This window comes from Sturnira hondurensis, unplaced genomic scaffold, assembly GCF_014824575.4.
Source record: "Sturnira hondurensis isolate 20B ecotype Veracruz unplaced genomic scaffold, ASM1482457v3 Scaffold0024400, whole genome shotgun sequence".
Lineage (NCBI taxonomy): Eukaryota > Metazoa > Chordata > Mammalia > Chiroptera > Phyllostomidae > Sturnira > Sturnira hondurensis.
The window spans coordinates 4,904,464-4,928,036 of record NW_028097031.1 but is presented as its reverse complement, the minus strand read 5'-3'; the positions used below and the strand labels follow the sequence as shown (position 1 = coordinate 4,928,036).

At 53.5% G+C, this 23,573-nt stretch overlaps 1 protein-coding gene across 1 annotated transcript; it reads right to left on the bottom strand.

Annotated features, from left to right (window-relative positions):
- Positions 1-12,164: 12,164 nt before the first annotated feature.
- On the bottom strand, positions 12,165-19,553 carry LOC118981689 (granzyme A-like). The gene is made up of 5 exons (XM_037038510.1): positions 19,426-19,553; positions 16,894-17,038; positions 15,317-15,458; positions 14,853-15,122; positions 12,165-12,391 (listed from the first exon to the last, which is right to left on the bottom strand). Exons 1-5 carry the CDS (start codon positions 19,514-19,516, stop codon positions 12,230-12,232), a joined length of 810 nt encoding a protein of 269 aa, XP_036894405.1. The 5' UTR covers positions 19,517-19,553; the 3' UTR covers positions 12,165-12,229.
- Between the last annotated feature and the right edge of the window lie 4,020 nt (positions 19,554-23,573).

Genomic DNA, 23,573 nt, shown 5'->3' with positions numbered 1-23,573 from the left:
TGTAGCTAACCGGCATTGCACTGAATCTGTGAGTCAACTTGGAAAGCACTGACATCTCCATCACATCGAACCTGCTCAACATACAGTGGGATATCTCTCAACTGATTTAAACTGTCTTTGATTTCTTTGGTTAGGGTTTTGTAGTTTTCCTCATCTAGGCACTGCCCATGTTTTGTTCATTTATACCCAAGTATGTTATTTTGGGGGTAATTAATGAGGACTTTTCAGATCGACTCTCTTAACAAGTTTCAAATATGCAATGCTGTGTTATTAACAACAATTACTATGCTATATGTTACCTCCTTATGATATTTTCATGTTATAAATGGAAGTTTGTACTGGATTTTTCAAAACTTTTGTTGGCAGTGCTCAGTGCTTAGAGGGACCTGGTCTCTTCGCCCACAATCGCGGGCGCCTACAGCCGCCCCTGAGGCTGCCTGCTTCTGCAAGTGGGGTTGCCACGCTTCACCAGAATCCATGTGGTCATGGGCGCCACCCGCTGCTTGGGTGGGCTCGCTTCCTGTGGGTCGCGTCACTCTTTGTGTGATCGCAGGCCCGGTGGTTGGGGAGATGAGAAGACAGTGGCCTGTGGTTTAGACTTATTAGGGAGTTTTGGGGAGAATTAAAACAGCACTCGAGATACCTCAGACAGTCATGGAAGAAACTAGCCAGAAGTCACACTGTGAGCTGTGGCACGGACCCAGTGAGACATTCGTTTTGTCGATGAGTCAACATTTACTTACTTATTTTTAAATATATTTTATCAGTGGTGCTGTTGTCCATTTTTCCTTCTCCTTAATCCCCTCTGTACTGCCTCCCCCCCGCCCCCCCTTAATTTGTGTCCATGGGTCATACATACAAGTTCTTTGGCTTCTCCATTTCCTGTCCTAGTCTTACCCTCCCCCTGTCTGTTCTGTACCTACCGTCTATGCTGCTTACTCCCCGTACCTTTCCCTCCATCCCCCCGCCCCGACGGAAAACCCTCCCTGTGATCTCTCTTTCTGTGATTCTGTTCCTGTTCTAGTTGTTTGCTTGGTTTGTTTTTGTTTTAGGTTCATTTGTTGATAGTTGTGAGTTTGTTGTCATTTTACTGTTCATAGTTTTGATCATCTTCTTTTCCTTATATAAGTCCCTTTAACATTTCATATAATAAGGGCTTGGCAATGATGAACTCCTTTAACTCTACATTATCTGAGAAGCACTTTATCTGCCCTTCCATTCTAAATGAAAGCTTTGCTGGATAGAGTAATCTCGGATGTAGGTCCCCACCTTTCATGACTTGGATATTTCTTTCCAGCTCCTTCTTGCCTGCAAGGTTTCTTTTGAGAAATCAGCTGATAGTCTTATGGGAACTTCTTTGTAGGTAACTGTCTCCTTTTCTCTTGCTACTTTTAAGATTCTCTCCTTTTCTTTAATGTTGGCTAACGTAATTATGATATGCCTTGGTGTGTTCCTTGTGAGTCCAAATTCTTAGGGACTTTCTGAGCTTCCTGGATTTCCTGAAAGTCCATTTCCTTTGCCAGATCGGGGACATTCTCCTTCATTATTTTTTCAAATAAGTTTTCAGTTTCTTGCTCTTCCTCTTCTCCATCTGGCACCCCTCTGATTCAGATGTTGAAACATTTAAAGATGTCCTGGAGGTTTCTAAGCCTCTCCTCATTTTTTTTTTGCATTCTTGTTTCTTCATTCTGTTCTGGTTGAACGTTTTCTGCCCCAAATCATTTATTGGAGTCCCAGTTTCCCTCCCTTCACTGTTGGTTCCCTGTATATTTTGCTTTATTTCACTTTTTGTAGCCTTCATCTTTTTCTCTATTTTGTGACCATACTCAACGATTTCTGAGAGCATCCTGATTACTAGTGTTTCCAACTGTGTGTCTGATAGGTTGGCTCTCTTCGTGGCTTAGTTGTATTTTTTCTGGAGCTTTGATCTGTTCTTTCATTTGGGTCATTTTTTTGTCTTGGTGGGCCTGCTATGTAGTGAGGGGCAGAGCCTTCAGTATTGAACAGGGCAGGGCAACCCACGTGGCTGCATTGTGACTTTGTCTGTGGGGGAGGGTCTAAGAGGGAACAATGCCACTTGCTCTGCTCTCTGCNAACTCTACCTTATCTGAGAAGCACTTTATCTGCCCTTCCATTCTAAACGAAAGCTTTGCTGGATAGAGTCATCTGGGATGTAGGTCCTCACCTTTCATGACTTTGAACACTTCTTTCCAGCCCCTTCTTGCTTGTAAGGTTTCTTTTGAGAAATCAGCTGATAGTCTTATGGGAACTTCTTTGTAGGTAACTGTCTCCTTTTCTCTTGCTACTTTGAAGATTCTCTCCTTTTCTTTAATGTTGGCTAACGTAATTATGATGTGCCTTGGGGTGTGTTCCTTTTGAGTCCAAATTCTTAGGGACTTTCTGAGCTTCCTGGATTTCCTGAAAGTCCATTTCCTTTGCCAGATCGAGGACATTCTCCTTCATTATTTTTTCAAATAAGTTTTCAGTTTCTTGCTCTTCCTCTTCTCCATCTGGCACCCCTCTGATTCAGACGTTGAAACATTTAAAGATGTCCTGGAGGTTTCTAAGCCTCTCCTCATTTTTTTTTTTGCATTCTTGTTTCTTCATTCTGTTCTGGTTGAACGTTTTCTGCCCCAAATCATTTATTGGAGTCCCAGTTTCCCTCCCTTCACTGTTGGTTCCCTGTATATTTTGCTTTATTTCACTTTTTGTAGCCTTCATCTTTTTCTCTATTTTGTGACCATACTCAACGATTTCTGAGAGCATCCTGATTACTAGTGTTTCCAACTGTGTGTCTGATAGGTTGGCTCTCTTCGTGGCTTAGTTGTATTTTTTCTGGAGCTTTGATCTGTTCTTTCATTTGGGTCATTTTTTTGTCTTGGTGGGCCTGCTATGTAGTGAGGGGCAGAGCCTTCAGTATTGAACAGGGCAGGGCAACCCACGTGGCTGCATTGTGACTTTGTCTGTGGGGGAGGGTCTAAGAGGGAACAATGCCACTTGCTCTGCTCTCTGCCGGGTTTCAGTCACTTCCCCCACTTCCCACAAGCAAATTGGGTCCTTCTGGTGCTGATTCCTGGGTGGGTGGGCTTGTGTACGTTCTAGGACCCTGTGGGTCTCTCCAGTGAACTCTCCTGTGAGGCTGGGAGTTTCTCCTGCTGCCACCGCCTCAACCCTCAAAGGTTTTTTTCGGTCAGAGGTTTGAGGCTTTATTTCCTTGCACTGGGACCCTGCGTTGAGGGGTCTGTCTTGCTCCCCATTCGTTCTTCCTGGTTTATCTGCACGCAAACATGGGACCACCCACTCTGCCAGCCGCTGCCTTGCCTGGTCCTCCAGCTGCAGCCTGGCCTCGAGTCCCCTCTGTCTCAGCTGCCCGTCTCCGCCCCTCCTGCCGGTCCGTGCGTGTTTCTTCTTTAACCCTTTGCTCGTTGGACTTCCAGGCAGCCTGATTTTCTGGCAGTTCTGGTTGTTTTTTGTTTTTGAGTTTGATGTTGTCCTTCTTTGGGTGGTAGGAGACGGCAAAGTGTATCTCCCTATGTCTCCATCTTGGCTGGAAGCCTAACGAGTCTGTATTTATTGAGGAAGATGCAGAGCAGAGCTTAGGTCCTACCAGCTGATCTCTCATGTGACAGACACGCGCATCTGCAACAATCGCTCTGGCTCGAAAGTCTCAAGTGACGGACAGAATGTTCAACGTATGGTGTGGGGTCTCTGGGTGCTCCCCACAAGATCTGTCACTCCATTTAGGTCTATGGCTTGTGCTTTTTATTAACAACGCCACTGGCTATTTTAAAATTACTTGTTTAAATTAATGCTGAAGTCTCCTTTGCTTCTTTCCTTTCCACTCCCCGCAACTATAATTCAGTTTTATCGGGATGACCGCTCTCATCTTCCCTTTGTTGTTTCCGAGTCCCTGTGAGGATAACTGTCCAGTTTGCAGGATCACAGAGATGTGTAGACCCATCGTTTCCTGCAGGCTACAGGGTGGGGCCAGGGATGCAGCCTTCCATCCTAAAAGCCTCAGGCCTGTAAGCAACGCCACTCTCCAGCCAGAGGCGCAGGTTCATCTACTGATCTTTGAAACGACACCGTAAGTTCTTGTTCAGACTGTGAGCTGCCGAGGTGAAATAACAGAATGTTTCCCGTGCTCTGACACAAGTTCCAGGTTTGATTTTGGAAGAACTGGGCAGGCCTGCACCTCACGTCTACACAGTGCACCACCCAAGTTCATTGACGCGGGCGGCTGGTCCTCGCACGGTCCGCACGCTCCGAAACGGTGGCCCTTGTTGTGGGTGGGCTCGAGAGACATGCGTTTTGTTTACCTATGAGCACAGCCTGTGTGAGCGGCACCCTGTTCCTATGCGCTTGTTTGAGACACGGGTAGATCCCGTCTGTCGGGCGACCACGCCGGGTCTTCTGCTGATAGTCTGACTATCCAGCTGGTAGTCTGGTCGGGGAGACAGGCCTTGTCCCCGCAGAGGGCAGCGCGTCTGGCTTGCCGGCGGAGAACGGAGGTGACAAGTGGGGGGTGCCAGGAGCTGTGCGGGCCACAGCAGCCCTGGGATCTTCAATCACCCGGGAAGACATGTTTTCATTTCCGAACTTCTAATAATATGCTTGGATCTATGATTCCGTTTTCCAGTGGGCTGTGGGGAAGGCATTAGTCCTTCTCTTCTACCTATAAAAAAGCTGGTTATTTAAGAATATTTTTATGTGGCTGCGTAATCACTCTACTTCGAAATGCATTTCTTACAAATCTGAGTATCCCAGACTGGAATTTCAGAACCCTGTTGCCAGGGCCCTCGGATCTGCCGCGCACCTCTGGAACGGGGAGGACCGCCATGCGTTTGAAAGCACAGACTCGAGTCTCACTCGCAACCACACACCTTCTGTGTCCCGGGTAAAAGAGGGGCCTGCCTGGCAGTGGGCACCGGCGAGGGGGAACCGCAAGTTCGGGGCAGCGTTTCCTCTCAGGGGGTGCTCTGTGCCGTTGCTGGATAACCTGACTGACCTTCGCCAGCAGGCCGGCGTGAGACAGAGAAGCCGTGTTAGCTGCGGCGCTCAAAGCCCTGGGAGCCAGTGGGTACGTCATCTGGGTTCTTTTCTAAATGGCGTTCAGTGAGGATGTCCGGATGCTCGGCTTAGGTTTCCTCCCTCCCTCCCTGCCTCCCTCCCTCCCTCCTTCCTTCCTTCCTTCCTCTCACACTAAAACTGGGCTGGTAGAATTCCCAGGTGTAGGACTTTGAGAGGAGAAGATAACTTCCCAGGTCTTTCTCGCCTCAAGCCAGAATCAGGGGCAGCGTTACAAAAAACGAGTGCATTTTGTTCTGCGAGGCTCTCGGAATTGCGGGGTTAGCCTGTAACCGATCTGTTAGCCTGTAACAGTGGCTGAGGACATGTTTGGAGTGTTGGATGCCGGCACAGTGCCACGCTGTGTCTGAAATCATGGTTCAGTTCCGGTGTCGGGGTGTGTGGGGGTTTCTCCCCTGCCCCCCCTTTGTGATGGGCACACTGAGATGCTGGCAGGTGGGCGTGTGGCCAGTGTAAATGGAGGGGCTTCGAGCCCTGGGGGTCTATTTGTCAGAATGCGGTTCAGGGCCGGGCCCGAAAATGTGATGCTGGGCTCGTGACCACGTTTTCATTGGTCTGATTTCTTACGCATCTTTACAGTCACTGTATTCGCAGTGGAGGGAACAGTGTTGCTCACGATGTCTTCAGTGGGCGGGGGGGGGGGGGNGGTGAGTGGGGGGGGGGGGGGGGGGGGGGGGGCGGCTGACGGCTCTGGTTGCTTTCTCGTCTCTGCAGTGATATCGGACACTGTGGAGGTCACGTCGTGATCTCCTCTTGTGTCAGCACCCTCATTCTTCACCCGGCTCCGCATGTCCTTTGCAGCCGGCGGGGAAGGGGTCTCTGCAGTGAATGTCTCCTGTCTCTGGGAAGCAAGCAGGCCCCCACATTTTAGTTGTTGGAAACTGTAGGTGGGCTTCTAGGTTTGGAATTCCCACAGTTTAGAAAGATCTAGAAATGTGATAGTGATTGTCAGCTCTTGGCTGCCCATCAAATCCACCCAGGGGTCGTTAATGTGGTGCCACACACCCAGGTGCCACACCCCCCCGCTCAGTCAGAACGCTCGCATCCCCAGCGCACGCCCCAAGGGGTCCTGATGTGCAGACAGTCCCCCGAGCACCACTGACGGGGTGAGAGGCGTGATGTTTCCATGCAGTACAAGGAATGGCTGGATCCGCATCCGAGGGCTCCCCGGCCTTCCAGGGGACGGGGGGGCTGTGAGTGTGTCAGTGCCACGTGACTCTGCTTGCCCGCTCTTCCCACCATGGGCGTGGGGACTGAGGTGCGGCCGAGAACCGGGCTAGGTCCTTGTCGGTGGCTGGGGCTCTGAGCTGGCATCACGGGGCCTCGGCAGGTAGGAAGCATCTCACTGGAGCCAGTCACATCTGTGTCCCCAGTCGGTTATGGAGCCTGAGTAAACAGAAATGTGACATTTAAAAATAAAACCTAAACAGAAGCGCACGAGGACGTGAGTCGGTGTCAGTTAGGAGCGCGCCTTCTCGGGGATTCAGAGCTTCTGGCGCATGTAAGCGACTCGTCCCTCTGGCCCTGCCTGACTGGTCCGAGCGTGCGTTGTCTTTGATCCTGGCCGTCGGTCTCATGCTGCCCGTCCTAAGGTAGGCTTTAAATCTGGCACGTTCCAGAGCCTTTCCCTGTTGCTTTAAGTAGCTCCGATGTGCATGTGAAATTGCGATCGGTTACAGGCTAACCCCAAATGCCTCAGTGAAGCGCCCTGGGCATCCGGGCCTGACAGCGCGCCTGAGAAGCTGCCACGGAGACCTCAGTCCTGCGCCTTGTGCCTGTCACAGTCCGTGCCGTTTGCATCCAGTGTCATCACCCACGAGGACCGCGAACACACCTTTTTTTGTGATGACAGTGGCTGAGGACATGTTTGGAGTGTTGGATGCCGGCACAGTGCCACGCTGTGTCTGAAATCATGGTTCAGTTCCGGTGTCGGGGTGTGTGGGGGTTTCTCCCCTGCCCCCCCTTTGTGATGGGCACACTGAGATGCTGGCAGGTGGGCGTGTGGCCAGTGTAAATGGAGGGGCTTCGAGCCCTGGGGGTCTATTTGTCAGAATGCCGTTCCGGGCCGGGCCCGAAAATGTGATGCTGGGCTCTGAGAAATCTTAGGAAGAAAGTGATGGGCAGCCATTTACCTGCTCCTTGGAAAACGTTTAATTAGTCCGGAGAGAGTTCATTATGGTCTTTGATGAGGTGGTGAGAATCTTTATCAGCGTTTGGGTCCAAGTCACTGAGTGGCCTAGAGACGTCACCCACCGATTTCATCCACCTGCACCGGCTGACAGTCAGGTGCTCTTGTACTCTATTGAGATATTAGGAGTATTGATCCAACTAATAGCAGGTCTATAAATTTATAGAGAAAGGACATAAGTTTCTATGTCTAACCTTTTACTATAATTCATAAATATACTATATATGCTACATATAAATATAGTGATATATTAATACTAATACATATACTACATATGTACATATACTTACATATATACTATATACACACACATGTGTTTACTAGACCCATTTCATGGAGATAACAGGATGTTCTGAATTCATAGGTCCAGAACCCAAATCTGCGGAGATCTGGTAACCCCGTCAGTCTGCCTTTTACGTGGCCAACTGCATCGCATTAAAGCCATCGGAGAATTGACCGTTCCTTGAAACGCAGCCTTGAAACCGCCCGGCAAACCTCTTGCCTTTGATAAGACTCACGCAGGCAGAGCGCCCCCTCCTCGCCCACCCAGGAGCCCCCGCCTGGGGCCCGGGCCGGACCCGGTCTCTGGTGGCTTTAATAACCCCAGTGTGCACTAGCACGTAATGAATGCACCAGTGTGTTATGCACCGGCGCACAAAATCACTTCTCGGCTGCACTAGTGTGTTGTTAGGAGTTGCTGATGCTCGGAATTAAGAATGAACTCAGGCACACTTCCTTCCTTCTCAGCCCCAACAACGGCACGCACTTTAGCTGTAAGGCCTTATTTCCCTGGATGTCAGTAAACCCAATTCCAAAGTGTACACGGACACTTTTCTCCCATTCAAATGTTTGGGTCAGAGAAGACGCAGCACCTTTTGAGTTTCTGGACACTCGGTTTCATCTCTAAGGCAGTTTCTTTTGTATGAAGTATTTCCCCGCAGCGTTTAGCGGGACAGTTGTTACCCAAACTCTCATCGCGTGGTCAGATAAACTGGGGAATCCTGTGTTCCACAGAGCAGTTTTTCCCTCTAAGGACGCTGTGCAACCCTCGCTTCGTGGTGGGCGATGTGAGTCCCCGAGCAGGGGTGATAGAATCCGCTTTTCCTAGACACCCAGAATCTTCTGCAGGGAGGGACTTGAGGGACTTGTCCCATGGACGCACTCCAGGCACCGATGGCATGGGACCAGTCCAGTGTTTAACTCCCATTGTTTTCTCTCAAGTCAGCGTTTCCATGGGGACCAAGACCGCTGGCTCCTGTGCTCCCTGGGGGGTCTCCTCTCCCCCAGGGCAGTGACCTGTTGGGTCAAAGATCTGGTGAGCCCAGGTCCGCATGCACACGGGCACAGGGCAACACAGAGCGGGAACAATGGAAAGTAGGTGTGAGCTACGACGGGGCCACTGCAGAAAGCGCAGTTTTCACTGCGCGTTGTGGTCAAAAGTTGGGGGAAAAGGTATTTTAGATTGTGGCCAGGCCTTTGCTAAGGCTCACCCCATCAGCCGTGGTTCTCTGGGGGACAGTTTCGGTCAAAGAACCTGAAGAAGCCCGAAGCGCTGATTTGGAAGAATAGGAGCACCTGCGTTCATTCAGCCGGGTTTACAACAGCGAGGTCTAGCAGCAGCTCAGGTGTCCGTCACAGGGCAGAAAAGCCTCGGCACATCCGTGCGACGGAGTGCTGCGGGCTGCTGCCTGAGATGCGTCTCCTTCAGGGCCGGAGAAGCACGTCTGTGCCTTCCTCTCTGCCGAGGCGCTGGTACCCAAGATTGCTTCTGAAACTCCGGCCCTTCATCGAATTATACGCCACGCTAGTCCTGTGCGGAGGCAACCACCCACCTGGTCCAACTTTGGCTGTGTCCCCGAATACCCACCCGCGCTCGCCCGACCTCCTTCTCCACCCCCCTCTTCCCCACGCTCGGACCCTCTCATGGGGTTGGCTTCTGTTTGGGCCTGAAGTTTTGATTGTGAACGTCACCGTCATGTTAGAACAGGGTTTGCGAAGCGTGTCCGAGGAGCACGGGTCGCTGGAGAGGCTCAAGTCAAAAGGACGCTGGCTGAGTGCGTCTCAGAACCGGGCCGTCACAGTCCACGTCCTGGTGTGTGCCGTGCGTGTAGCCGCCTGGAGTCCCGCTTACTTTTCTCAGCCTGAGCGCCCAAATTGGTGCAACACACTGATCACGCAACATGTCTGTCACTTTTAACCCCCGTCAGCTTCACGGAGGGCGATTGCTGCAAGCGTGTTCTTCGAGAAACCGAAGTGTCAGTAGACACCGAAAGAAAAGAGCGTGTTCCCAGAAGTCCATGAGTGAGACCTGTGTGTGCTTCCTGGGAGAGATTTGGGGTCCTTTTTCATGGAGTTGCATCGGTTCATTTGGCTAGTTATTGAAACTGGGGTCCCCAGGGGGTGAGTTTTGGGGGAGGGTAAGAAGAGGGATGTAGTGGAACCCAGCAGTTCCCAGGGCTGGTGGGTCAGAGAGGGGAAGCTCCTGAGGCGTGGGGCCTGAGGGCTGTGATGGGCTGCAAACGCTCCCCCCAAATAGCCACACCAAATCCCTGGAACCTGTGGATGTGACCTTATTTGGAAAAAGGGTCTTTTCAGTTGCAGTGAAGTTAAGGGTCTTGAGATGAAGTCATCCCGAATTATCCAGAGGGGCCTGAGATCCAGTCACAGTGTCCCTACAGGAGACACGGAAGAGGAGGCGATGTGACCACAGGTCAAGGGTGGGCGGGAGCTGCCGGAAGCGGGCAGAGGCAGGATGGAGTCTGGAGCTCCCGGGGGAGCCGGCCTGCCCCACTCTGGGTTTGGACTTCCGGCCCCCAGAGCTGGGGGAAGTACATTTCTGTTGTCTGAAGTGATGTGGTTTGTGGCTCATTGGCATGGCAGCCACAGGAAACCAGTGTGAGGGGGGCTGCAGCGACACCTGGGCACCTTGCGAGGCTGGCAGGGTCCACCCTGGTGGGGTTCACCACATCCGAGGTGCCCGCCACATGCCTGCTCTGAAGGTGGTGGGTTGGGGGAGCCCTGGTTCTGGGAAGGGACCCATGGCCCCACCCAGGTGGCCTCCCAGTCCTCAGCACCAGCCCTTGGATGGCGCATGCCGGCTGCCCTTCCCTCTTCCCGCGGCGGCCGGGCGCTTGGCTCTGAGTCCAGACCAGGCCTGCGTGGCTCGGCCATGGCGGGCGGTGCAGCCAGTGTGTGGCGTTGCTGCGGCAGCCACAGCCCCGAGGGCCCGCGCCCTCACTTCTCAGTGATAGGAACAGCGTGGGGGTGTCTTTTGCTTGGGGCCGTTGGGAAGGTCAAACTACAGGAGGTATTTTCCGGGGTGGGGGGGGTAATGCCTGTTCCGACTTGCTTGCTCTGGCCATTGGCTCTGCTCCCTCCCACTGCAGGCCCCCACCTCGTCTCGGACCCTCCATTCTTCTCTGTTTACCTCCTCCTCCCTCCCCTCCCCTTCCTCCTCCTCCTGCTGCTCCCCCTCCTCCCAGTCTACACCGTTTGTTTGCCCACCTCTCGCCTCGTGGATTTGTTTTGCCCTGTGCCAACCTCCAGGTACACGGAGTCACACGGACAATATTTATTGTCTGGCTTCTTTCCCTCAACATTAAATGTGTAAGACGAATTGTGCTGCTGCACGTAACTATGGTTTGTTTTTTTCATTGCCGTGTGATATTCTGTTGTTAAATGTACAGTTGCTTATCCATTTTATTGCAGGTGGATAATTGAGTTATTTTCAGTTTGACCTTTAAGAACAAAGCTTCTCTGCAGATTCCAGAACATGTCTTGGGTGCAAGAAAAAGCGCTCCTTCCTGTTCGGTGTGTGCCCATGAATGCGATCGTCAGGTCGCAGGGCACACGCACATTTAGTTTAATGGGCACGGCCCGTTTCCCTGAGAAGCTGTGCCGTTCGCACCTCCACCAGCAGGGAACACGGGTGCCACACGACTGCTTTGTGAGTGGGCTGAGACAGAGGCAGGGTGCAGGGGTGGGACAGTCCCTCCTTTGCTGCGTTTGAAGCCCCAGGCCCTGGTGACTTTAAAGAGCCTGGTCGGTCTAACCGGCAGTGAGGGTTAGTGTCAGCGTTCCGCAGTTTTTAAGGTGTGTTTCTTCTCTTGCTTTAAGAGCCTGTTTCTCAGTGTAGCTGCACGTTCTTGGACTAGGCACGTGTGGTGTGTGTGTAAAGTTTGTGTTCCTAAAGGAACGCATGCAGGTCAAAGGAATCTGCCCACACAGTCACTTACTGAAGCGGCTCCTGGGCGACTGACAACCCACCGAGTTCAATGTGCTGTGTGCACGTCCCGGGGCTTTCTCCAAAGGAAACTTTTCGGCTGCAACTCCCCACTGACTCCCCACCGTGGACAGGAGGGTTAGCTGCCCCCCCCTGCCCACCCCCATGGTGGTTGGACGCGCCCAGGCTCAGGAGCAGCTGCCTCATTTGTAACTCCTGCCATCCCAATGTCTAGTTCTCGCCTGCCTGTGCAGCCACCTGGAAGGCTTGTCCGGTTTCTGCCTCTTCCAGAGACTCGGGGTTTTCCCCGTAAATCTGAAGATCGGGTGGAGGTGTGGAACAATGAACTTGGAAGGGCAAACTCCTCCCCTCTCGGCCCCGTGCTCCAGTCTGGCTGTGACCATCTCCTGCAGCACCGAGAGGCCCTGCGCTGTGCTTGTCACCAGAACCCTGGACCGAGGGCCCCTCCTCCCGGGTCCCTTGGAGGCAGTGCAGGGGCTCAGGCGAAGCAGCGTTTGCATGTCACTAGACCCATGGACAGCACGGGGACACTGCTCCTTGGTGTCTCCCTTGCACCCCGCACCGCCCAAGACCACTCGGCGATGCAGCCTCACTGTGCTGGGGAGCTCTGCCCACTGAAGTCATCGGAGAGAAGCGGGGACAGTAATGCACACTGACTTTATTTAAGACAAGATTAGGAAGTGACAGCAGATGAAGGAACGTGCGTGGGTCTAAGCTGCCTTCTTCATGGTGCTGATGATCCAGGTGAGGTATTTCTGGGAGAGCAGCATGTAGACCCCGGGCCATCGGGGGTCTCCGCACTTTCCTGCCTTGCCGAAGGAGGTGATGCCTCTGAAGGTCCCCTCGCAGATCAGAGGGCCCCCCGAGTCTCCCTGGAGACGACAAGAGGGGGTGGGGGGTCAGCATGGGGCAGGGACGCGGCCATCGCCGAGCGGGAGAAATTCCATTTAAAGTGAAGACCAACCTTCCCTTCACAGAAAGCCAGCGCTTAAAAAACTCCAAAATGTGGAGGCTATTTTAACGCTTCCGGACCGGCTTCCTTGATTTGCTCACGCACCAGTGGAAACGGAAGCGAGGCTGGCATTGCTGTGCACACTGTCCCCTGATTTGGGGACCGAGTCTCTGCTTTAGAAGGAGACCCTTAGTCATTTTCTCAGGGTGCTTAATAACTCAGGGGCAAAACAGTCAAATGCAGATGGGACTTGGAGAGGAAAAACAGAAACCACATTTCCTAGCCTCTCCCGCAGAGAACTGTCTTTCCGAAGAAAGGAAACCAAAGCGGCCTGTCCTTCACCCTCTCGGATGGACTAAAGCTCCCCCCTGAGTCTCCGCTGATACTGGGTGGAAGCCCTGGAATCCGTGCTTCCACCTCTGAGTGAGCAGGGACCCTGCGGTCAGGACCCCACGTCACTCTGCCCGCTGTGCCTGCAGGGTCGACCTGCAGTCTCTTAGGGACCCTAGGTAGGATGGGGTAGGATGGGCCTGTGTGCGTCCATCCCAGGGCTCGCGTCCCTGCTGCTGGGTGGGGCGGAGGACCCCAGGGCGGTGTGCAGGGCTCTGCAGGTTCAGGGCTGTGGCTGGCTTGGGTCCAGCAGTGTGCGGGCGGGGCCGCCTCCCACCCCCGTGAGAACTGACCTGTGTGTGTGTATGAGGTCAGCGGCCCTTGTGGGAAGCTGGGGTCCTCTCTGCCCAGAGCTCTGTCTCCTGCCTGATGGGGGAGTGCCTGGAGACTCCATAATGAGTCCTTCGGGTTCAATCCATCCAGAGCCATTGGGAGAACAGGCCAAGAATGGCTGAGTTTGGATGGCAGAGGGTGACAGGTATCTNGTCCATCCCAGGGCTTGCGTCCCTGCTGCTGGGTGGGGCGGAGGACCCCAGGGCGGTGTGCAGGGCTCTGCAGGTTCGGGGCTGTGGCTGGCTCGGGTCCAGCAGCGTGCGGGCGGGGCCGCCTCCCACCCCCGTGAGAACTGACCTGTGTGTGTGTGAGGTCAGCGGCCCTTGTGGGAAGCTGGGGTCCTCTCTGCCCAGAGCTCTGTCTCCTGCCTGATGGGGGAGTGCCTGGAGACTCCATAATGAGTCCTTCGGGTTCAATCCATCCAGAGCCATTGGGAGAACAGGCCAAGAATGGCTGAGTTTGGATGGCAGAGGGTGACAGGTATCTTATGGTGCTGTGGTGGCCTGGGGATGTCGTGTGTGGGTCCCAACAGCACACAGTTTCTGGTTTCTGGGTGCCCAGTGTGGGAAGGACCAGAGAGGGACGGTGGGGGGGACTCAGGAGAGCAAGAGAAGGCCCCCTTTTCCTGGGAACTGCCCCGCCCCGCCCCTAGGGTGAGCTGTTCAGGTTCCACAGAGACTAGAGAAGCCCCCAGGAAGGGAGAGGGACCCTGGGTCTCAGGTCTGCTCATTCCCAGACCAGCACATGGCACACTCCTCTTCCAGCCCGCCCGGCAGGGCATTCGGCACCGGCGAGAGATGACAGCCAGCGCCCAGAGCTTAAAAATGGTACAGTGTTTCTCCTACTTCCATCCGCACGCGGGGCCCTGTCCCATCCCTTCTCCGGGACCCTGACACAGAGCCTCCACGTCCTCCATGGGGGTTGTGCCTGCAAGTGCCCTCCTGGCATTGGACTTGGATCTGGGAAGCTGTGGGGGCTGGCCTGCAGTCCTCAGTCAGGCTTAGGGAGGATGGGCCTGCCTGACCCGCCTGCTGAGACGGCAGAGGGCTTTGGGGGCTGTGCTGAATTCGGGGAAAAGGGCATGGCAGGGCCTAGGGGAACCCTGACCTTGGCTCTCCTGAGTTTTACAGTTTCACAAATTTAGATCCACATATCTTAAAGTGAAAAATGAGAAAAAAACAATAACATTGCTTCTTGGGTGGGCTTTTTTTTTTTAAGCCCTCACCCAAGGATATATATGCTTACTGATCTTAGAGAGAAAGGAAGGAAGAGAGAGAGAGAGAGATCTCGATGGGAGACAGAAACATTGACCAGTTGCTTCCTGAACACACCCCAACCACAGACTGAACCCAGAACCCAGGCATGTGTCCTGGCTGAGAATCGAACCGGCAACCGTTTGGTGTATGAGACAATGCTCCAACCAACTGAGCCACCCGGCTGGGGCTCCTGCGGGGTTTTGATATGACGTGAGACCATGGCGGGGTCAACCTGCACCATCAGAAAGCGTGTTATTCTTGCGAACCGCACACCTCGCTGAGACCTAGGACCCGGCAGGAGCCGACGTCGCTAGCCGACTCAGCAGGACGCTGGGGTCTCCACCTCTGCCTGGCCTCGCCCAGCCGGCATGGGAGGGCGGGGCGGCGTCCCGGTGTACTTACATTGCACGAGTCTTTTCCTCCTTTGGGGCTCCCGGCACAGAGCATGTTCAGCCCGATCACGGGGTTATAGTTGTAGTGGCGTGGGTCGTTGCAGGTCTTTCTGTCAATGACTGTGACATTGACTTCTCTCAGGCCATTGGGCTCATGAAAGTTGTTGCTTGTCACCCCCCATCCTGCGACTTGGCAGCCGGTTCCTGGTTTGACATCACTCCCCCTTTTAGGGAGATTAAGGATGGCCACGTTCTTAGTAATTTTTGCTTTTTTCTGCAGCTGTTGGAAGACAAACGGGAAGAGTTAAAAGAACGAGATAGTGAACCCACTCACGTTTTTATAGCCTGCAGGGCCCACCTGTGTGGGTGCGGGCTGTCGCTACAGGGGCACCACTGAGAGATGCCTGCAGGTGGCTGGGCAGCAGGTGGCTCTGTGCCCTTTGGTGCGTCAGAGGGACAAGCAAAGGTACGCACCTGGACCAGCTGGAGGTCACCCTCATGTGTGTCCTTGTCGTAGCATGGGTAGGGAAACGTTTTCTTTACAGGCATGATCTGTTTCTCGGGCTCCTCGCTGAATCTCGAGTGAGCCCCGAGAATGACGCTGGACCTTCTGTTCCTGAAAACAGACACCGGGGCTGTCACTGGGTTTATTCTCTCGGTCAGGAGCCAAGCACGCCACGTGCCGGTCGGCTGCCTTGTCCCCTGTACGAAGCTGCTCGTCATAGACATGCTTGTTGTTACATCAGAAAACAAAATGGGTACTTGGAAGAATAAAAAGATGTTTATTCTTTTCATGTAAAAAGATGTTTGAGAATTCACCATCACCATCGCTGCCCCCACCCGCATGCTTCTGGCACTCCAAGCAAGGTCTGCTGGAAACAGGAAGAATCCCACGGCAGCTAAGCCTGGTCTTGGGATCTTTGGTGGAGTTTTGGTGGGTTTCCTGACCCCCACCCTCTGACCCTCCTCTGGTTGTGACAGAATGTGGAGCAGCAGATCACAGGGGACGAAGGTCTCAGCAGTCTAGAGACAGAAGCCACCTGGTGCTGGGAAGAGGGACTCACTGCGGCGTTTCCGTGAGGTGACAACAACCTCGTATGAAGTGGGTAAATGTTCAGAAACAGACCGTCCAGTGGGGACCCCGTTTGCCTGGCCCTGAGTGTGGGCACCTGGAAGATGGTGGCTTGAAGGAGGGACCCACATCGACCCTCCCACTCTGTGCTAAAGTTCGTTTTAGTGAATAAAATCAAAACATGCTCTGGTTTGTCCACCATTAAGGTGAGGACCATCCCCAAGCCATTGGAAACCGCACCAGCGTGACGCCCACACCAGCGCCATTGCCCACACTGCTGAGCTCCCACACCCCAGCTGACAGGAGTCTCACTGAGATGTGAGCACCGGCCACGCAGCAGAGCACAGCTGGGGGAGGGAATGTCCTCTGCATCTGCACCGTCCACGAGGGGGTCGGGAGCCACACACAGCCACTGAGGATGTGAAATGGGGCGAGTGTGACCAAGGAAATTGATTTGGAATTGTATTTAAATTTGTACAGCCACGTGGAATTTGCATAGTCAGTGTGACAGTGGCCGTCACATTGGACAGCCAGGCTTAGAGGCTGGACTCTGGGAGTGGAGACAGGACCGCCCTGGAGGAAACACGCAGGTGGCCCACAGAAAGTCTGCAGGTGAGGCTGCAGGTGGGCGGGCGGCTCACCTGGGGGAACTTGGGGCCCTGGAGACAAGTTTTCTTGACTCGACAGTTGTGGGCCACTCTGAAGGGGACTGGGGGCCGGGGTCCCTCTCCCCCAGCCATGGAATGAAAGGCAGACCAGGCTGCCCAGCCCCTGGGTGCTGCCATGGGGCCTGCAGACAGGGCTGTGGGTGCCGCCCCCCCTGGCCTCCCTTGCTGGGGCTCAGTCTGCACCTGACTCCTGGTCAGGGGTGATGAGAGTCCAGAGTGCCTCCCTGGCTCTAGAGGGATTTCCTCTTTAAATTAACCTTTGCTGGAATCAGAATATCCCCGCGAGCTGTCATTTCGAACCCAGCACTTACAGGAGGCAGTGAGCGGCCGTCAGCACCCATCCGTCTTCGATCAGAGCCCCCCCGCAGATGGTGTCGTTCACCCCCTTAATCAGCGCCATGTAGGGTCTCGAATGAGGAGTGACTTCGTTCCCTCCGATAATGTGTACACAGAGAGCTGTGAGAGAGAAGAGGGAAACTCACATCCACGCCCGCCCGGCAGAGCTCTGCCTAAAGCCACGCTTCTGAGACCAGATTTGGAGCAGAAGTGTGGGTGGGAGTATGGCCCCGCACCCCTGATGCAGACGTCCAGATATCTGAATGCAAACCCCCCACTGCTTCACTCGCCCAGAGGTTCCTCTCTTTCCCCCACAGAAGCCACGGGGATCTTCAGGCTGCAAATCTGAACTCAGGCCTCAGGGCTTGCAAAGGTTGGACAGCTGCTGTGCATTGATCTCCATGGTAACAGTCGCTACAGGAGATGCTAGGGACCAAGACAACCTTGACGGCCTCCCACCCCACCCCCTTTCAGGCCTAGGAACTCCGCTCTGCACCCCAAGTTGCTACAACAACACCTAGCTTACAAAGTGATGTTAGCACCTTTCAGCCGTGACCTTGCCCCTGAGCTCTCTGGCCCTTGTGACACTTCCTTTCGCTGAAATCTGCACTCTCCTCATGCATAAGTTGAGGGAATACTATCGACTGCGCCTGAGGCTGTCCTTCACCCTCCAGGCTGAACCACAGGGTTTAATCTGCTCTCTCCCAGGGAAGGAGGGGACCGGAGCACAGAAGACGCCTCGAGGAGAGGCCCCTGCCTTCCTCCTGTTTCTCCGGGGAAAGACCAGGAGTTAGATTCGTTACTGGAAGACGAGAGCCCGGGACACAGGTTTAGAAGATCCCGGGCCTTCGGGGATGCGCAGCTCTCCACCTCCCCGCACCTGACTCCGAACCGGAGTCTCCCGAAATCGCTCTCCTGGCCCTTGGCCCAGACCCATGGTTTCTGAAATAGGGCCCAGTATTGAGCACTCCATTCTCATTGCGACCTCCCTGCCAGAGTCACAGGAAAGTGTCGGTCGTGACAGTGAGGGGAGGGAAAGAGGGTGACAAGGGCTCTGCCTTCCAGGAGGGAGCTGGGGGGCTGGGGATCTTGCAGGCTCTAGGAAGAAAAGAAGGAGCTTAGAGAAACCAAGAGAACCCCAGCCACATCTCAGTTTTCCCAGGGGTGTATCATGTGTAGACAGGCCCCAAAGGTGCCTCTTTGGAACTTCTGGGGTGCAGAAGCCAACAGGACCCCCCTCTTTGGCAGAGTTCCGTGTTTGGGGGGCACATATGCCGGCTCAGAAAAAGGTCCACAGCTCCCACAACCAACCGTCCTCCAAGGGGTTGGGCTTTAGAACGGGTGGGAACGTTTCTGAAAGCCAGCAACTTGTGGGCCACCCCAGAACCAGACCGAATCGGGATCAGCGGGGCAGGACAGGGGGTATCCGCGTGGCTTAAAAACCCCGCAGGTGTCCTCCTCTTTGAGGGGCTCGCTTTGTGGGGTCTGTCCCCCTGGGGGCCCACACCACTCTCTCAGCTGCAGGAAGCCAAGCAGAGCCGAGCCCATGGGTTCTGTGGTTGCCCTCGAAGAGAAGGTGTGCCTGGAATTGTGCGTGCCCTGTGCTCACCGCGGTGGAGAATCTGACACGCCTGGATGGTGTTGTACTAGCCGCGCCGATGCTGTGCCCACTCTTCTACCTCAAATGACCCGAGACCTTGGATTGTGAAAGTCTCTTCTCATTCTTAGGTGCGAGACGAACCAGAGGACTTCCTGGGAGCTTCTGGCAAGATTGCCCCGCCCCACTCCCACCGCCAAAGCTGACCGTGCGCAAACCCACGGGCTGCTCCACGCTTGCCCATGCAGTTCAGCCCTGTCCTGGAGGTCCTCCCCTCCTGGAAGGATTTTTAAAGACAACCTCCAGCCACCCCAGGGGCTGTGGCCCTCGAAGCAAGGATGCCGGGGGTTTTTACTGCCTTTCACAGGGAAGCACGCACCCGAGCCCCACCCAAGACCAGGCTCGCTGGTCATTACTCAGCACACGGGAGGATCGGCTAAGCACAGACACTGTGCCATCCCGCAGAGCAGATGTGGGGTGCTCCTGGTGCCAGTGTCCCCCAGGGCCGCACTGGCCTAGAGAGACAGGGTGAGAACTGTCACGGCTCCTGACTCGCTGCAGGGGTGTAGGTCAGGCGCGTCCCAGTGACATCACGTCAGGGGCCCGCCCACCCCCCTGAAAGCTGCTGTCAGGTCCCACCAGGGGCGGTTGGGCTGTTCGCTTTTGCATTGCGCTTCTTGGCGATTTTACACACTGGCAGCGATAAGTGCCAATGGTTCTACGATCTTTTGTGAAGAAATTGGGAAGGAGAAAGAAGGATGTTTTTCCTCCTGAAATAGAGACAAGTTCATAACTGAAGAAAGAAGGCAGAGGCCTAGGGGAGGGTCTCCTAGTGCCCTGAGCTCCTGTGGCCGAAATCAGGGCAAGTCTGCTCCTTCGGTTGCAAGGAAACGCCAAGAGCTGGCCTTACCTTCAGGGATGAGCAGGAGAAGAAATGCCACGGAGAGAGAGGGCCACGGGCATGCTCCGGGGTTCCTCATTGTGGCTGCCGTTCCCCACATCAATCAGGCGCACTCTGTTCAGGCCCAGCCGGTCACGCTATATACCGAGAGCCGGGAGGATGTGGTGGGCCTTCGGAAACGAAAGAGCAGGGTGAGAGCAGCGCCCGCCCCCGCCCTCCGGCCCCCCGCCCCCACCCTCCAGCACCCCCCACCCCCCCTCGACTGCTCAGGGAGGGGAGGCCTGGCGCCCCGCACAGAGCCCTGAGCAGGTGTGAGGGCTCTGGCTCCAGCACCTGTACCATCGCCTCCCACACGACGGGCGCGCTGTGGAGACTTCAGTTGGAGCTTTAAAAAGGTCCTCCAGATTGGACACAAACTTGACCTCTTTCTAGTTACCGATTTGGGGGACAGAGGACCAGTAGGTGCGGGCAAGGGCGACGACTTCACCCGTCAGTCAGCGCCGGCCTGGGCCTCCATCCCCACCCGGTGTGGGGTGATGTCTGTCGTGGGGTCCCGGCTGGGGTCTGAGGCGGGCAGGGACCAGGCTCGGGGGGTGGGGCTGGTGGCTCTTCCCAGACCCCAGACTGTCTGGTTTTACAACTTCCTGCGGTTGTAAAGTATTGGATACGGGGAAGTATTCCTGAGCTCCCCTTCCTCTTGGCCTTCCCCTCTCCCCGCACTGCCTCGCTTCCTGCCCTCCTTTCTTCCTTCGGTCTGGGTTTAACTGAGGAAGGAAGAGGGAGTCTGATGCGGCTCTTCTGGTGTGATATCGGGGTGACCTCCCTCTAAGGGGACCGGCTTCGGGCCCTGAAGGAGCTGTCATGTGCTTTCTCTTAAAGCTGCCTCTGCTCCTTTTCTGAGCTGAGGATGTGGTCTTCATCGTCACACACACTGTCCTCTGTCCTGCTGGGATGTCGGTGTCACACTAACCCTCCCCAGAGCTGACACCCTGAGGACTCCAAACCCGGAGGCTACTTTGCAGAAATCATGTGACCCCGAGAGGAGTCGCCCCCCCGCCCCCCTCCCCCCCCCGTGCCCCCTGGGTTTCCTTTTCCCGGAATCACTAGTGCATCACAGGCTGTTCTGGCGAAGTGACCACATAGGGTGCCCAGCTTCTGGTTCTGGTCGTTCTGAGGCGGACGTGAAGAGGACTGGCGCTGGCTGACGGGAGTTACTCAGACTCTCTCAAAGGAAACACTGGCGAATCTGTTTCTGTCTACATGAATGTGGTTTGTAGCATGTTGACCACATCGGGCAGCCACCCCCATCATCACTGGCTTGGCCAAAAAGGCCATTTAGTTTTTTCCCGTCAGGTGGGAGACACATTTTTTGTTTTCAGCAATAACTGTATTGATCTGGATATGTCGAGTATGTTGGCACTGTCTCATGGCCTGTCGTGGTTGTTCTCAGTTATGTCTCGGTTGGATTGCCTCCAGCTTCAGCTGGTCCACCCAACTGTGGAGCAGTGTCCAGCGAGAAATCTGCAGCGCAAGACATGGAAAACCACTTCTGACACGTTTGATCAGTCACAGCCCCTTCTCCACACACTGCACACATCTTATTTTTTGTGTTTCAACCTTTCTTGAAATGATAAAGCATCCTAGGCTGCAAATGTTTTTCTGTTTTCTTCCATCTTCAATACTCAAAGTGGCTACACAAAAATTCACCAATTTGGATCAGTTTTTTAAAAAATGCACCTTGATGTGACAGCTGTCACAATACAATCTAACGAAAGTGTTTTTAATGAAGTTATAGTCAACTAGGAGCTACTAGAGCCGTGTCACGAAGAAAAAGATGAAATTTTTGGCCAGCCCACTAATTCTAGAACATTTCCATCATTTCCGAAAGAAGCCCTGTCGCTTCCCATGACCCCCCCCCCCAGCCCCCGGCTCTAGACGACCACCGATCCACCTTCTGTGTCCGTAGGTCCTTCTGTGCTGGACGTTTCGTGTCAGTGGGGTGGGAGAACATGTGGTCCGTCTGACTTTTTTCACTCCTAACACGTTTGAGGTTCATGTAGCACTTATCAGTATTTTTTCTTTTTATTAGCAAATGGTATTCCATTGTAAGAATACACCATATTTATTCACCCACTCATCGGCTGGTATACATTTGAGTCGTTTCTACTTTTTGCCTACTAGGAATGACGCTGCTGTATCATTTATGTGTGAGTCTTTGTGTGAGAATATGGTTTTGGTTTTGGGGGGCACATGCCGAGGAGCATGATTATTGGGTCACGTGGGGACTTCGCGTTGAACATTCTGGAAAACTTCTGAGCAGCTGTCCACACCGTTTTCTTGTGCGTCCCCATAAAAATGTGTGACGGCTTCCTTCTTTCTGCATCATTGCCAATACGTGTCACTTATTATTAAAAAAATCATTGTTACTCTAGTGAGTGTGAAGGCATTCTTATTGTGGTTTGTATTTGCATTTCTTTAACGACGAATACTGTTAAGCTTCTTTTTATGTGTTTACCAGACATTTATACAATATCTCTTCTTTGGAGAAACGTCTACTCAAATATATTGCCTATTTTTTAACTGAGTTGTCTTTTTATTATTGAATTGTAATGTTTGGCGCTAAACTCACCATGCCTGCTTAACACCCTTGTGACCAGACCCAGGGGTCCTGTCTCAGAAATCCCATGACCTTATACACCTGGGTATGGGCCCCTTATAAGGTACATAATTTGCAAGAATTTTCTCCTAGTCTGTGGGTTGTCTTCTTTTTTCTTGGTGGTGTCTTCTGAAGCACAAAAGTTTTAATTTCGAGGAAGTCCGACTCATCAGCCTCTTTTATCACTTGTGTCTCAGGTGTCACCCCCAGGAGCTACTGACTCACCCAGCACCACAAAGACTGACTCTTTCATTTTTCCTAAGAGAGTTACAGTTTTCGCCCTCACATTTAGGTCTGTTTTTTAATGAACATTTTTATATAGTTCCAGTCCACTTTCCTGTGTGGTTTGAGGTGGGGTCCAGCTTCATCCCCCGGCGTGTGGATGTTCAGCTGTCCGGGCTTCGTTGGTTGAAAATGCTGTTCTTTTCTCATGGAATTGTCTGGATCCCTTTGTCAAAAAACAGCTTGCCGTAAATGCCAGCGTTTATTTCCGGACTCAGCCCTGTAACGCTGTCTATCTTTACGCCAGCCCACACTCTCTCGGCCACTGCGGCCTTGCAGAAAGTTTTGAGATAGAAAAATGTGTGTCTACTAGCTGTCCCGTCAACTGTGTTCTGCTCTAACAATCTTTTCTCAAGATAGTTTTGACTACAAAATATACATTTTAAAAGTTGTGTATGCAGGCCATTTCTTTATATTCTTGGGGGAAAATAGTTTATTCTAGCTGTGAATGAACCGTTGCACTGTTGGAAACCAGTGGTACGATTTGTAGAATCCTGGGGGGGTTCCTGAGACCCTCTTTAGAGTTCACGAGGTCAACACTAGTTCCCTAACAATATTCAGATGACGCCTTTGCACCTGTGTGTCGATGTTTCCACCGATGGCTCAAATGTGGTCACGGGTGGGACTGCTGGAGCCCTTACACAGATCAGCGCGGGGGCAACGAGCAGCGCTACTGGTCGCTGCATCCTTTACGGACGGGCGCCAGGAAGAGAAGGAGGAAGGAAGGGAGAAAGAAAGAAGGAAGGAAGGAAAGGGAAAGAGAAATAATCCAGTTTCACTTAAGAGCGAAAGGGATGAAAGAGTACAAGCAGTAAAAGAAAATTTCGACACATCGTGATCCTCCGGTAAATGCCGTTTCATGACCCATGGGATGCGGGAGGGGCACACATGCTGGGCTGTGCCCGGCGCCCCGTGGCTGCCTGACCAGGAGGTCCTCTGTGCCAGAGCTGGGAGCCGACCCGCCTCTCGGGGGAGGACGGCGGTTACTCAGACCTGGTTATTTGGCCGACATTTCGACATTTCCTCAGATGTGAGTGAAGCAAGCCTGTCACTTGAAAGAAAACAGCTTTCACTGCTAAGGGTAAAATCAGAGATTTTGAGTGGATGTTAGGGTTCCTGGAACACTTGGGTCTGCTATCAGGAGCTTAACCTCTTCTCAGCACTTAGGGACTATTTTTTTTAGATTGTATTTATTTATTTTTAGAGAGAGGTGAAGGGG